A 16,057-nucleotide genomic window follows, 5' to 3' on the forward strand; every position below is an offset into this window, starting at 1 on the left:
TTCAGTATCCTACACTTTTTTAGTCGTGTTACGATTCAAAACATGAAATAACTTTTTAGTGCTCAATGCACTGGTCATTAAGTACTTAGCTTGAAACCTAAGTTGCAGTTTTTCTATTTTCTTTTGTGGTCCACAAGTAATTTAGTTTGTCTATTGCTTCATTATTTATAAAATGATTAGGGTAAAAATGACCATCTAAAACAAAATTCCATAAACCACAATAAATTGAAAATATATTTGTATTCTCTCTGTCATATATCAAAACTTTCACCATCAAAAGATGGAAGTGTATTCGTGAAAAATCTTTTGTTAAAAGAATAAAGGTTTAAAGTCATCATACTATCTTTTGAGACAAATAGTCTTATAACAAGAGTTAGACTATGACGCCACTTGTCAGCCAAGTGACTCCAAACACTAGAGATAGGGGGATAATGAATTGTGTTGATTAAAAACTAAAATCAATTTATAAAAACTTTGTTTATTTAAAATGATTATTTTAATCTTGATATACACACAAATGTAAGGCAATAAAATTAAAGAAATAATATGGAGATGAATAGAGATGAACAACGAAAATAACATAAATGGAAATAAAAGTTAGAGGAAATAAAAAGAGTGAACCATATATTATACAAGTTCAACTTAATCATTTGACCTACTTCTGTCCTCAAGAGTTTCTTTTTTAGAGTTCCATTAAACATAGTTGAGTTTTTTAAGGATTTTCCCACAAATCTTCAACAACAACAAATTGAGCTTTTACATTGGCTAAATCCATGAACTAACAAACTGAACTTTTACACAGTTTTTCTCAAGAACCTTCAAACATAACTTTTACAGATGACAAACTCAAGAACTTATGACTAGAGCTTTTATACAGTTCAAGCTCAAAAACTTACAAACAAACTTTTATACAGGATTAACTCGTAACCTTTATAAAATAGTTCTCACAAGAGAACCACACTCTTGGATATAACAAATCAAAGCACAACACCTATACAACAAATATCTTATAAGGGCTTTTCAATCTTTTTGCATTACAACAATCTTTGTGAAATACAAAAAATGAATATACAGAGTTGAAGAGAAATATAAGGTTTTCTAATAAAAAGCCTCATGTATAAAGGAAAATGTCCAGCTCAAAAGGAAAAGATCCATGCGTCAAATTTATATGATTTAATCGATCAACCCTAGTTGTTAATTGATTAACAACTTTTAAAATATGACAACCCTAATCCAAAAGAGAAAATCCTAAAATGACTATATTCATTTATTAATTAAAAGCTTTTTTAATTGATTAAAAGGTCATTTACCTTGCTCAAATCTATTGGACCAAGTCCTTAATCATTTAGGCAGTGTAAAAACTTCTTCAATTGATTAAAATTATTGTTTAATCAATTATACATAAGCACATATAAGTTTTCAAGAGATTTTATAAAAAATATAAGGTTTTAAAAACTTTTATGCATGCGTATGATTGTCACAGTACGCCAGACTTACTATTGACCTTTATATTTTAACTGATCACTCTAAGACGCGAAATGTAGGATCATGCGAACTTTCACATTTTCACATCTAAGATCTTCAAGTTTTCTTATTGGATACAACCATGACTTAACAATTCAAATATAACTTGAATTTTCTAACTAATGAGACTTGAGATATCTTCTTGATCAGGTGTCATTATCATATTCTTTATTTTAACGGTTGAAATTAACTCTCTTTGTCATATAGAGCTCTAAACATTCACAAGTCGTTTGAATTGTGAAATTGTTATTTTTAAAGTTATTAGTTGTCATCATCAAAATTTAATTAATGATATACTTGCAAACACATAGATCAATTGTTCTTGGACCATAATTTACCAATCAACAATATTTTAAGTCTTAATATTTAAATATATTAGTAATTTCAGACTTAACAAAATCAAAGTGATCCATTAGTTGTGTTGATCAAACCTCAATGTGTCGAGCAAACTACAATTCGAGGCGAGCTACAGCCGACTCAATTTTATTTAAGCTCTTTTTCCTATTAAAAAACACTTTTCTTTATAGAGATACTATCAAATCATTCATGCATGGTAAATGTTATACTAATAGAAAAGACTATATATAAATAAATATTTACATATTCAATTTCTCTTTTTTTGTTTTGTTTTTACTATTAAGAAAAACCATTCTTGTACGCCACCCAACCGGTTCCCTTGAGAAGACGCTTTTTCCACAAACCCCATCAACATTAGATACTCACGCTATTCTCCAAAGTAACCCAAATCCCTCATAAATCCATTCTTTACTGAATGAGTTCATCGTAAATTTCACTTCTCAATATTCATCTTCTTTGTTGCTGCACCTATCACAATTCCACCACACTTTTCATCGTTAATATCAAGGTTCTTCCCCTTCTCTCTCTTCTCTTTTTCAATTTCAATTTCAATTTATTTATTTATTACTCTTTTGATATTTCATCAGCATTGTGATCTTTGTAACCTAATCAACAATGGAAGAAAACAATTCTCAATCCGAGTCTCCGAAATCAAAACCAGATCTAATCGATGCAGACTCAGAAATTCCCAATTCCAACAACAATGATACCTCGTTGGAAACAATTGTTCGGAGTTTCCAAGATTCAATGTCTGTAACCAAACAGCACAAATTCTGGGAAACTCAACCGGTTGGTCAATACAAAGATGCCGGAGACTCAACCTTACCTGAAGGACCGATTGAACCGCCAACACCTTTATCAGAAGTGAAACAAGAGCCTTATAATCTTCCAGCTGCTTATGAATGGACAACGTGTGACATGGATTCTGAAGAAACATGTGACGAGGTTTATCTTCTTCTGAAGAATAACTATGTTGAGGATGATGAGAATATGTTTAGGTTTAACTATTCCAAAGAGTTTCTTACATGGGCTCTGTGTGTTCCCGGTTATTACAAGAGTTGGCATATCGGGGTTCGCGCGAAAGGGTCGAAGAAATTGGTTGCTTTTATAACTGGTATTCCTGCTAGGATTAGGGTTAATGATAATGTTGTGAAAATGGCTGAGATTAATTTTTTATGTGTTCATAAGAAACTTAGGTCGAAGAGGCTTGCACCGGTTATGATTAAAGAAGTTACTAGGAGGGTTCATTTGGAGAATATTTGGCAAGCGGCTTATACGGCTGGGGTTGTTCTTCCGACCCCGGTTGCTACTTGTCAGTATTGGCATAGGTCGTTGAACCCTAAGAAGCTTATTGATGTTGGGTTTTCGAGGCTTGGTGCTAGGATGACAATGAGTCGAACTATTAAGCTTTATAAGTTGCCTGAGTCGACGGTGACTAGTGGATTTAGGAGAATGGAGCTGAGGGATGTACCGGCGGTTACGCGGTTGCTTAGGAATTATTTGGGACAGTTTGTTGTTGCGCCTGATTTTGATGAAAATGATGTTGAGCATTGGCTTCTTCCGCACGAAGATGTTGTGGATAGTTACTTGGTTGAGAGTCCTGAAAACCATGAAATCACTGATTTTTGTAGCTTTTACACATTACCTTCTTCTATCCTTGGGAATCAGAGTTACTCAACTTTGAAAGCTGCTTATTCTTACTATAATGTGGCTACTAAAACTCCACTGACTCAGTTGATGAACGATGCGCTGATTGTGGCAAAGCAGAAGGATTTCGATGTTTTCAATGCCTTGGATGTAATGCATAACGAAGGTTTCCTTAAAGATCTCAAATTTGGACCTGGAGATGGACAGCTTCACTACTACTTGTACAATTATAGGATTCGTAATGCCATGAAACCGTCCGAACTCGGGCTTGTGCTCTTGTAGCCAGATATGTTTTTTTTTCTTTCAGTTTTGTTATGCAATTTGGATAAACCATTCACTTGTTTTGTTTCATTAGCTTGTTGTTTCAGCTAAACACCATTTATTGTTCTATTGAAATATTGGCAATTTAACATAGTCTTGCAGGGTATGTGAAAGTTTATCTTTTGGTGAGTTTCTTATCTAATATGCTTACATTGCAAAATTATGAAGTTGTTATAATCTGCTGCCTGTTTTCTTTTTGCTCGATTTTGATCTCGTATTTCTTTATGCATTATTGCCTTTATATGTTGGAAAAAGCTTCCTACAATTCTTACAAAATTGTTTCTCTTATTTTTTTGTTTGGATGGATATGTTTTGTTCGTTGTTCATGAATGTCGGTGATCAGTTCGAGGTTTATGAGGTGTTGGCGTCTATCTAAATATAATTTTATCGGTATCTACTTTTGATTGTTAGTAGACTTGGAACTTTATGCAAGGGATAGCTTTTTACGAAGGTTAGAAACAAAATTAAAAACTTCCCTTCTAACTGTTTGGTTAAAAGGAACTGCATAGAGTTTGTTCCTTGTGGAGATCTCCTTCTAAATTTTGATGTTAAACTGTTGAATATCTAGTAGTTATATGATGAGACATGGGTATTATGGGGTGTCAATTCCAACATCTGGTAGTATGAGATGCTGGGGAAAGTATTTAAGTGATTGGTTCTTCCCTGTTGATAGCTGCTATTACAAGAAGGTTCTTTCAAGTGCTTAGATACTTTAACACTGTAGTATACTTTATGTTCTCTGATGAGTTGCAAGTTATTTGCATTGTTTTATATATAAGTACATATTGTTGCTGAATAAAACTTGTAGCATCCAAGGAAAACCATTCATTTGTTTTGTTTGAATGAACATAACACATTTTCAGCTACTCAAGCAGGCACAAGAATCTTTGGGCTAATGGAAACTTTGTGTGGTCACGTCTTTGAGTGGTATTTGGAGAGTCTTTGAGTGGTATTTGGAGTCCCACACTGGGAAGAAATCTACTAGGCACCCCTTCACTTTTACACCCACATAATTCACTGATAACAAAAATATCTCCACAAATTTTGACTTTAAGTTTTGATTGAATAATTGATTTATAAAGTATCTATATAATTTAAGTACATTATCTATTTTCATTGAATCTAAAAGATAAAATTTCTTTATAAAAGAGAATCGAGGGAGTATCTTTCAAAATGTACGGTTTTTGCCAAATTTTTAGTCAATTTATTTTAGTAGTGTGAGGAAAAAATCCCGTAGATTTGTACCGAATTAAAGGAAAGACACATTTTTACCTAGGTGTTTCTAAAAATCTAGTGAGCTTTCATTGAATTTTTGAAATATCTAGTGCGTAATTTTCACTCTCTTTACGAGCATATGCTACTACCATTGACGGTTTCATTTCCTCAGAATTATCGTGTACTGATGCTCAACATTACATACCATTTGCATGTTGGTATTCCCACCCTAATGGGTTATCATCAATCCTTATGAAATTCAAAAATGCTTTTTTTTTTGTTGTGTTTGGATATCGGAATCCGGGCATAGCTATTTAACAACAAAATAATTTTATTAGAGAGACACTTATTCTCTTTAAAATTAATTTGGATATTAATCTCCAGATAAATTGGTGAGTCCGATGAACTACTTGATACTAAATTTCTTAAAATTTGACATTTCTTTTTTAATAAATCTTATTGTAATTAAACAATAGACATTTGCAATTCAATTAAAATATTATATATTAAATCAAAATGGTGGTAAGGATGTTATCACTATATATAATTTGTTATCAAATAATTAATCAAATATCACTTTTCACAAAATATAAATCATAATATGAATTATCAAAATGTTACGGTGAAAATATAAAGAAATGTCAACTATTAAGTATATTTGATCCTGTGGTTCCTCTTTTGCCTCATGTACTACAAAGTATTGTGCCTCAGTTATCATAGTTATCATGACCTGTACGGTGACTATCGTGTTATATCTATATTTATCTATATATCTATCTATCTATGGCCATAATACGCTGATAGATTGACAACACATCAACAACATGGTTTGTCCTAGCCAACTCCTTTTCTAATATCTCTTGATGAGATGACCTTAGTGGATTTCATTTTACATTTGATGTCATTTAAGGATGTGACACTCAATAAATTCATTGAATGTAATAGTATATCGCACTCCATGGCTGAGGAGCTAGCACACAACGTAAATCTGTTAGGACTAGATGATCATTGAACATCCCAAATATTTGATCAACGTCTTTGCACATGACAGTTGGAGGAGCAGACACAATAGATACCCTACATATACTCTAACTATTGCATGACTCTCTCAAGTAAATGTTGATACATTAGTCGTGACCCACAAGCCATCCAACCGAAATAGAAGTCTATCACATTCAAGGGGTGTGTCTGACGTTAATCAACATATGGCATGAAAGAGATATCATCTATCACGATACATTCAAGATAATCTCGTAATGACTCGATCACCTGATTTCCTCTAAGCGAGATGATGGAGCAAGTACGTGACAAATCCTTAGAGTAGTCTTCCCCACATGCCCAACTAGAGAGATGTGGAAAGTGTCGGTGGATCCATGCTTAAAAGTGGTCCAGATGGAATATTACTAACAAAGTAACACGAGTATTATGAAATATTAGTGACAGTAAAGGTGAAAAATATTATCGCAAAGGCAACTATATCCTGTCATATGTCTAGTCTTCCATAAACAAGCTTTAATAATTTGGAGTATAGGTAAACCAAACAAGAGGTCTCCCAATTGTACTCATAAATCCTCTCCAAGTCAATGAAGTATCTAAGATAAATGATATCGACATAGGTTGCACTTTTTTCTACAAATATCAACATGCTCACCAAAAACATGAGGTATGTCCTCAATGCACATCCTCTATGATACACAATCCTCTATACATCATCTCAAAGAATGAAAATCTGGCATGACATCCTCCGGTGTGATCTTTAGGCATTACCTGGGTTAGCTCCTAAATAGGTCACCATAATCTCTAATGTCTCGGATCTACTACATATATATAGTTTAATAATCTTTCCACGATCAAAAAATATAGGGAGGATGATACATCATCAAGTGTAATGAACATCTCACCGATCAGAAGATGAAATGATGATGTCTTAGCGTGCCATCTCTCCACAAAAGCATACAACAAACCATGGTTAATACAATCATACTTAGTCCTGCATAAATCTTGCAGACTAAATGCCTCAATGACATCTTAAAACCATGGTTCATCAGGTTGCGACAACTTTGCAATCTTCCTAAATGGTTGATACACTTAAACGTATCACGATACTATAAAATAAAACATCACGTCAAGAAGTTCAAATCTTATAACACATGTGGTTAAAAAAAATTACACACTTATGTTACATCTCCATCCCACACGTGCCTAGCATAATGGTTTGGATAGAAAGGAAGCAGTGAAAGGTTTGAGGAGCATCTTAGAAAGACATGAGGAACGACAGTAGGAGGTTCATTAACATGGGTTTCTAGTGCTTTAAGGGCATTGTGGACAACAGTAAGGGACTCATTTCTCTAGGAAGACGATGTTGGAGACACATGAACTCGAGAAGATGATGATTCTGCATCAAATAAAGTGTCACCAACATCTAGACGAGAGAGTGTAGCTTTTTCCCTTCGAAAGATAACATGTTGTTAAGCCACTATACCATGTCTCAACATTTCTTGATTGTCAAACGTTTTACCTATATTTATACTCGAAAAATCATATCATAATCAAAGAAGACAAACCCAGAGGACAAAATAGGAAAAATCAAACAAACGAAGCATAACAGGTAAATCCAAATTTTGTTATCCGGACTTAGGGTTTGGACAATCTCTAGACAAAACTAGAGAATCAAAAACGCGAACAGATAAAAAGGAGTAAGCCCTAAGCTCTAAACTTGAAAAATTATGAAAAATATATCACAAATAAATCTATTATGCTTTTTAAATACAACCTAATGTACCATACACAACCTATTTAGATAATGCATTCATCATAAATAAATGAAAAGTAAGAAAATGAAAAACTTATCAAATTGTGACAAAGCTTAAAAAACTAGAAGCCTTGATTGAATGGAGCGGAGTAGAGATTAGCAATTTTGACATTTTATTTTACAATTTTAAATTCTTTATATTACATGTAATTGACAATATTTTGTAGGTAACATGTGAAACAAGATGTTCTATCAAGTTGTGAGACATCTTGTCTCAAAGTGGTTGTGTCGATTTAGTGGAAAGTAACATGTTAAACAAAATGTCCTGCATTATGTGAGACATCTTGTCTCGAGTTAATTTCTTGGTGCGCAAGGATGATTGAAGTATATCTCTCATTTTTGAAGTTTTGTTTCCTTTTCTATCCAATCAGAGATATGATTGTTTAAGCACATTTTGGTTTAGGAAAGACGCATTATGAATCTATTTCATTAAGATTGAATTTCGTATTCTTTAAAGATTCAGATTTATTCAAGATTTATTTTAATCAAGATGTACGATCAACATTATGAAGATTGATTATGTTCATTTTTAAGTTCCAACCACCCTCATGCCATAAACCCTACTGAACTTTCTAGTTGAACTAGCTAGACTTTCTCCTTTGTGAAGATCTAGACCGGTCACTACTAAGTTTAGTGTGTTTAATTGTTATAGAGTATTTGTTACTAAGTTTTATGTGTTTAATTGTTATAGAGTATTTGTTTTATTTTGTATTACTTTATTCCTATGTCATATCTAAGTTAGGAGAATAGAGTATTTTAGTTGTATTAGTGTTTTATTATTCATATACTTTTGTAATTGTCCAAACACTTGGGAGAGTGGTTAAGTGAAAGGGAGAGAGACTTTAGATTCAGGAGAGTTTGGATTGAAGTTCATAGATACTATTAGAAAAAAAAGACATTGAATTGAGAGAGTTTAAATAAGACCAATTTGTATTTCTGATTATTAAAAATACATTTTTTTTCATTAGGTTGATGCCCTCGGACATTGATGACGTTGCAACGAACTACATTAATAATTCTTATTTTATTTATTTTCTGCATTTATCCTTTCACTTTCACAACTTATTGTCATATACATTGTTCAAACATTATTTCTAACCTTTTATAAAAATCAGAATTCCAAATTCATTATTCTTTCTATTTTTTTAATACAATTCTCAAATATCACATCTACCAACCTTCTCCATGTCAAAGAAATATAAGGATCTCATGATTGTTGAGTTTGATAAACTCAATTTTGCAAAGACATAATTCACTTAATGATAAAATGTGAACTTCATTGCATTATACTTGATAAGTTAGTCTCTTACAAAGTCATTGGCACTCATATTTATAGAAGCCCTAGCGCTATCATGTTACACTCATGCATGGAATTCTCATGTGAATCTCTACTACATACATATATATGCATGGTGTTCTACACTTACATTGCAGTTCAACTATATACACGGTGCAACACTTTATAGAAAAAACGAAAAGAGACCTATCCCATGCTACTCTTCTAATACATCCAAATACTCAAATCATTTATGTCATATTATAGAAAAAACGAAAAGAAACCAAAACAATTCTTAAAAAAAAATAGGGACTGAAAACCAAATTTTATAAATAAGAAAATAGAACAAATTTTCAATGTAACATCTAACTCCAAAAGTGCAATAAAGCATAGAGATTAAAAACTACTGTAACAAGAAAGTGGATCCATTTTTAATATCTTACCCTTCTATAGTTTGACATATATCCCATCCCACCAAGTAGAAACAATTATTTAACAGTAGCGGGCGGCACCCTTGTGTTTTAGGAGTCAGAATCCATTTACCACCAAATAACATTTTTAAATTCTCAAAATGCTTGCACAAACAACTTCACAGTGCTCCAAAAGTTTTACAAGTAATTCATGTGCTTATCTTCAAAATCTTTTTAACTCATAGTGGTTTTGTTCTTGTCTTCATTCACAAACTCAAATAGAATATTTACATTTTTTGCAATTTCATAAGTAGGATGACACCACTCTCCTGTAAAAAGAAAAGTGTGACACTACAAAAATAAACCTTTGTTGCCTATAAATACAACCACAGTTAGGTGTGTTTGTCAATAACAACAAAGTGAAAATGAATAAGTCATTTAGAGCTCTTGCATGTTTTTGGCTTATGATGAGTTTCTTCATTTTGAGTCAGGCTGAACCTATGAAAACCTCATTGAGTCCAGATTTTTATAGGACAACATGCCCTGATCTTTGGACAATAGTTAGGCGCGAGGTTTTGAATGCAATTGAAGATGAGATTCGAATGGCTGCTTCGTTGCTTCGCCTTCATTTCCATGATTGCTTTGTAAATGTAAGTTAGAGACACTAGCATTTCACAAAACTCAAATTTGTCCGTTAAACTGTGACTAAATAGAACTTTATAAAATATTTGTCACAGTTAAACCGTGGTTAAATAAGATTTATATTTATTTTGTCATAGTTAAACCGTGACTAATTTACACAGAATCTTCAATTTTTTTGTATGACTTACAGGGTTGTGATGGTTCAATTCTGTTGGACGGAGACGAGGAAAGTGAGAAATTTGCCACTCCTAACAAGAATTCTGCTAGAGGATTTGAAGTCATAGATAGAATCAAAACCTCAGTGGAGAGTTCATGTAGCGGAATTGTGTCTTGTGCTGATATATTAGCCATAGTTGCAAGAGATTCTGTTTTCCTAGTATGTTCATTTCAAATTTCAATCATCAAATTTTCATAACACAATGCAAAAGTTAAAACAATTATCTTTTTTTTTGTTAACCTTTATTTAATCGTGACATTTCGCAGAGTGGTGGTCCTTTTTGGTATGTTCAGCTAGGGCGCAGAGATGGATTGGTCTCAAACAAGACATTAGCCAATCTCGCAATTCCTTCTCCATTTGATACACTAGAAAATATTACTTCCAAGTTTGATAACGTCGGTCTCAATCTCAAAGACGTTGTTACATTATCAGGTATATTTTTATATGAAATTGTTTACTTTTTAGATAGTGACGCGAAATGTCTTAAAGAGAGGGATTTGTAACTTTTTCTAGGTGCTCACACTATTGGACGAGCAAGGTGCACATTTTTTAGCAACAGATTGTTCAATTTCTCGGGGACAGAAGAACCGGACAATACTTTAGAATCCGAGATGCTCTTTGAATTGCAAAATTTGTGTCTACAAGATGAAGATGGGAACGCAACTACGGTTCTAGATTCGAATTCATTTGATCAATTTGATAGCAATTACTTCGAGAATTTGGTAAATGGGAAGGGTCTTCTAAGCTCTGATCAGATTCTGTTTTCAAGTGATGAAGAGGTTACTTCAACCACTAAACAATTGGTCCAATTATACAGTGAGAATGAAAGAATGTTCTTTATGGAATTTGCTTATGCTATGATTAAGATGGGGAATATTAATCCACTTATTGGTTCTGAGGGAGAGATTAGGAATAATTGCAGGGTGATTAATTCTTAATGATGTTTATGTTGTTCTTTGCTAGCTACTCTTTGTTTTGCTGTATTTTACAAGAATAAAGTTTGAATAAAACTATTATCTAATCTATTTTTACTGAGATTCTTAGTCTTAAATCATAAGCAAAATTAGCCATGAATTTAATTGAATGATATATTTGTCTATAAATTTTAAACCTATGAAAATGAAACGGTTGTAAATAAACAACACATAAATAGTGTTGATATATGTTGAAACCAAGGATCAACTCTTTCATAGAAGTTAGCATCATAAATTATATAACTAGAGGTTAAGTAAAGATTCTAGTGTTGGGTACTTTGGTCATTATGGATAAAATTATTTCTTAACTAAATCTATTTTAGTTAAGAGGTACTATATATGGTTATGCATTTGACTAATGAATTTTTAAATATTGGCAACTAAAACAGTAACACCACATATCCAAAAAACCAACTAAAACACTCTAAAATATCAACAACTCAAGCATTTTAAAATAACAAACTAAAAATTTAATTTAGTGAATGTCAATTATAATTATAGTACCTTTTGATCAGCAGAGTAAATACTTGAAGAAAGAGGAAAAAAACTTATTTATTTGAAAATCTAATTATTTGAAAATCTAAGGAATATACGATACAACTCTAAGTTATGAATCTTAGATAGTAGTGTGATAGGGACCATCCCAACAAATGGACCGGGGCAAATACTATTTATTAGTGCAGAAGTATATTTTAGACAACAGTTATATATGTGCTGTTTAAAGTCTATGGAATGAGAAAAGATAGAAAGAAAAGGTGAAGAACTTATTTGACCTGCAAAGAGGTGAGAGGATGAGAGTTTAGAGGCTGTGATTTGCAAAAATATGAAGATAAGAAAGATGCATTTGACCTTAGAAAAGGATTCTATCCATTTCAGTTTCTGTCTAACTTAGATAAGTGTTCGTAATACTAACTATTCTTGATATATAACTTGTCTGCTTAGAATGTAATTTCTTGTGTCGAAGCATGTTGCTCGACAGAAGTAGGGAGTTGTCGAAATGTCGAAGAGTGTGTCTTCGACATAAATTTAAGACTTAATTTTATTTGTTTGTTTATCTTAGTTAGTTAGGTTAGTTGGAGATTGTTTGGTGTGCAAACAATCTCAGCCTATAAATAGGGAGGTACCCTATCATTGTTTGAAATGCAGTTGCATAGAGAAAAGTGTGAATAATATTGTAGATTGCAAAGTAAAGAGCAAAAGCTTTTCTGCAAAATTTACAACTCTTTTTCTTCCACTTTTCATTGAAACCCTAATTTCTCTTTCTTTCTCAATTCATCTTTTCCTTTCTTCTTCCATTATCAATTGTGAAGCATAATCATCTTGCAACCAAAGTCTGGTTGATTCACTCGAGTGAAGAGTAAAAAACAAGAGGAGTAACCAATCAGAGAGATTGATTCTTGTTCAACAAGATTGATTCAGAATTCTCCAAGATTTGGTGAAATTCCACACCAGGAATTCGTCGTAATTCCAACATCTGGTATCTAGAGCATTGTCTGTGTGATTCTTGGGAAGAATAGCACAATGAATCCTCTGAATGAGCATTTTTCAAGGAGTCTCCCAATTCTGAAGAATCAGAATTACGAGAATTGGTGCAAGCAGATAAAGATTGTTTTCTGCTATCAAGATATTTGGGATCTTGTGAATGAGGGACTGACGCTTGAATATCATGAACAAATAATGGAAGAAAGAGTTGCAAGCAAGTCGAAGAGTGATGTGGTTTTGCAGACGCAATCACTCAAATGACCCGAATAAGGGATTTTCTATGGGCTCCCATAACACAAGTTCTACAGACTGCCCAACCTCCACCTCGACCGGAAACCCCAGTCCGACATGAGGAGTTGTTAGACGAAACGATTGACCAAGAACACCAGGTGGTCGAACCAATACCCAGGGTGGCCCAATGGCCTCCCGTTGTGTTAGTTAATAGAAATCAAGATCCTGACCATGTGGTCAGGGAAGTTCAACAAGATGTAATGGTTGGGGAACAAAATTTAGAGGCCATTGTCGAACGAATCATGGTTCGAAATGGGGTAAAACCAGGCCTTCAAAGGCCAACGTATTCATCTCCATTACTAGACTTCGTTTTACAAACAGAATTACCTTGGGGATGGAAGGTTCCAAAGTTCATCAAGTTCGTCAGAGACACTGAAAAGTCCAATGTCGAGCATGTTTCCAGATATCAAACCGAAGTTGGTTACATAGCAAATAATCAGGATCTGAAAATGAAATATTTCCCAAGTTCCCTCACAAAGAATGAGTTCACTTGGTTTACGATGCTATCTCCACAATCCGTCCATACATGGACGCAATTAGAGAGATTGATCCATGAACAGTTCTACCTGGGATAGTCGAAAGTAAGTTTGGAAGAACTGGCCAGCGTCAAACAAAAAATCACTGAGTCAGTCGATCAATATCTCAACAGGTTTAGACTTTTAAAAGCAATATGCTTTCCTCAAGTCCCTGAGCACGAATTAGTCGAAATAGCTGCAGGCGGTTTAGACTATTCTATCAGGAAAAAGTTAGACACACAATATCTTAGGGATATGGCATAATTAGCTGATAGAGTTCGACATATCGAATGCTTGAAAGATGAAAAAAACCAAAACTGGTAGATACCATAAGAAAGATAAAGTGTCTTATGTAGCTGATGACGAATACTCTTCTGACGATGAAGAGCTTGTCGTCGAAAGCGAGGTCAACGTGGCTGAGCTTAATCCAGGACCTCCTTACACGTGTAAATTGTTGAAACCATCAAACGGGAAAAGTTTCGTAGAAACGGAGAAAACAGATAAATACGTTGCTAAAACTTACACTTTCGATGTGTCTAAATGTGACGAGATATTCGATTTGTTAGTTAAAGATGGTCAAATTATTATTCCTCAAGGTTTAAAAGATCCCCCATTATAGCAGAAAAAGAAAAGGGGATTCTGTAAGTTTCATAATTTTCTTGGTTACAAAACATCTCAATGTATTCTTTTTAGGGATTTGGTGCAGAAAGCATTGAAGGAGGACATGCTTTAATTTGGCGAAAGGCCAAAGATGCAAGTAGACACGGATCCTTTGAAGGTCGGAGAAGCATTATATTCCGAGCTTTTCGAGTGCATGATGGTTGAGACTACTGATGGTCTCGAAGAGCCTTTGGCTGCTGGATCTTTTGAATGCATGATGGTTGAAACTACTGATGGTTTCGACAAAAAGACTGAAGACAAATTAGAGGCAGTTTATCCTCAAGTTGGAGAAGACTTGACTGATCTCCAGGAGAAATGCAGAGTGAGTGGGTCGAAGGCAGCGCTATATCGAAGGTGCAATTATGTTTTCGATGAGAAAGTCGCTGAAAAGTATGAAGTTGACAAGAAGAAGGCACTAAAAGAGGAAAAGCCCAATATCCCAAGGTTTATGTTCGAAAAAAGTGGGGAACCTTGTCAAAATGAAGAGTACTGAAGGCAGTTCCAGCGGCCTCGACCAAAGACCTTTCGTTCTCCATCAGATATCCCATAAGACAAATGGGTGGAACCTGTGAATTAGAAGGGGAGCAAAAGGCCAAAGTGGAAAACGCTTGATCTGGAGAAAGAATCAAAGACTTCAAAGAAGAGGTTTAAACCCAAAGGTTATGTGGTTTCCCTTATTACAAAGGGAAAAACCCTATGACAAGAACGCAATGAAGGCGTTATCAGAGAAACAAGAAAGCTGGGAAAGAGGCTTCAACTTCGCAGCTGGAATCTGTCAAAACCTCTGGACAGAAAAGACAATATCCAAAAGGAATATGAGTTGAAAAAGGGAAAATCGTGGCAAACCAGACAATGGCCATGACCATGGACTCTTCAGGAGAGAAAGGAATAGTATCAACCCAAAGCACAAAATGCACATCTCTGGTCGAGGATAAGAAAGAACCTAAATGCACTCCTCAATTGAATTAGGAGGAACCTGAATACTCTCCTCAATCGAATGAGGAAGAACCTGAGTATTCTCCCCAGTCTGATGAAGAATACAATCCGTCACCAGATGACGATATGTATGATGATACTAACTAATCCGCTGTCGTACATGGGTCAAAAACGAGTAATTACGAACGGTTGTCTAGGGAAGCGACACTCGAGTATTGTATCACAAGGACTTTTGATAAATTATCCAAATAAGAAAACGAAATAATGGGTTTTGATTCTATTAAGAATAAGTGATTATAAAATGTGATTATAAAAAGTGATTATGAAATAAACTGATCTGCTGGTTTGGTTTCCTAACTTATCATTGGTTAATATGATTTTCATGCCCTAAACGGATTCTAATCCCTTTTCGATTAAAGTAACAATAACAAGTGCATTGACATTAATATATGATATGTGTTCCTAATTTATGAATTAAGCAAACAAATTCTGAATTAAGCAAACGGGTTAAACACACACGAATTAAGCAAACGCGATTATGGAACATATATCAATCTAAATTAATCAACACATATTCTATAGAACTTGAATAAAACATACAAGATATTAAACAAAATATTGAAAGGGAAAATACATTTGATTGAAAATTAAGAAACCTTGAAGTATCGGCGGAAACCGATTACAGCAAATCAACCTTGTGAATTTTAGTTCTCCATGAAATCGTCTAAACAATATTGTATCATAAAAATTCAGAATAGGATTCATGTAGCAATGAAAT

The 16,057-nt window shown here is 33.8% G+C and overlaps 2 protein-coding genes across 2 annotated transcripts; both read left to right on the forward strand.

Annotated features, from left to right (window-relative positions):
• The first annotated feature begins 2,137 nt into the window (after positions 1-2,137).
• On the forward strand, positions 2,138-3,978 carry LOC127136393 (glycylpeptide N-tetradecanoyltransferase 1). Its single transcript, XM_051062954.1, has 2 exons — positions 2,138-2,389; positions 2,469-3,978. Exon 2 carries the CDS (start codon positions 2,497-2,499, stop codon positions 3,808-3,810), a length of 1,314 nt encoding a protein of 437 aa, XP_050918911.1. The 5' UTR covers positions 2,138-2,389; positions 2,469-2,496; the 3' UTR covers positions 3,811-3,978.
• A 5,994-nt stretch (positions 3,979-9,972) lies between these two features.
• LOC127136398 (peroxidase N) lies at positions 9,973-11,456 on the forward strand. The gene is made up of 4 exons (XM_051062959.1): positions 9,973-10,212; positions 10,395-10,580; positions 10,688-10,853; positions 10,935-11,456. The coding sequence occupies exons 1-4, from the start codon at positions 9,988-9,990 to the stop codon at positions 11,357-11,359; spliced, it is 1,002 nt and encodes a 333-aa protein (XP_050918916.1). The 5' UTR covers positions 9,973-9,987; the 3' UTR covers positions 11,360-11,456.
• The last annotated feature ends 4,601 nt before the right edge of the window (positions 11,457-16,057 follow it).

Source organism: Lathyrus oleraceus, chromosome 1, assembly GCF_024323335.1.
Source record: "Lathyrus oleraceus cultivar Zhongwan6 chromosome 1, CAAS_Psat_ZW6_1.0, whole genome shotgun sequence".
Classification (NCBI taxonomy): Eukaryota; Viridiplantae; Streptophyta; class Magnoliopsida; order Fabales; family Fabaceae; genus Lathyrus; species Lathyrus oleraceus.

Bases quoted from the DNA above. Each gene is read 5' to 3' on its own strand.
- LOC127136393 (XM_051062954.1), top strand. From the start codon at position 2,497: ATGGAAGAAAACAATTCTCAATCCGAGTCTCCGAAATCAAAACCAGAT.
- LOC127136398 (XM_051062959.1), top strand. From the start codon at position 9,988: ATGAATAAGTCATTTAGAGCTCTTGCATGTTTTTGGCTTATGATGAGT. The intron at 10,581-10,687 runs GTATGTTCATTT...GACATTTCGCAG, and splicing joins CAAGAGATTCTGTTTTCCTA to AGTGGTGGTCCTTTTTGGTA. The intron at 10,854-10,934 runs GTATATTTTTAT...AACTTTTTCTAG, and splicing joins AGACGTTGTTACATTATCAG to GTGCTCACACTATTGGACGA.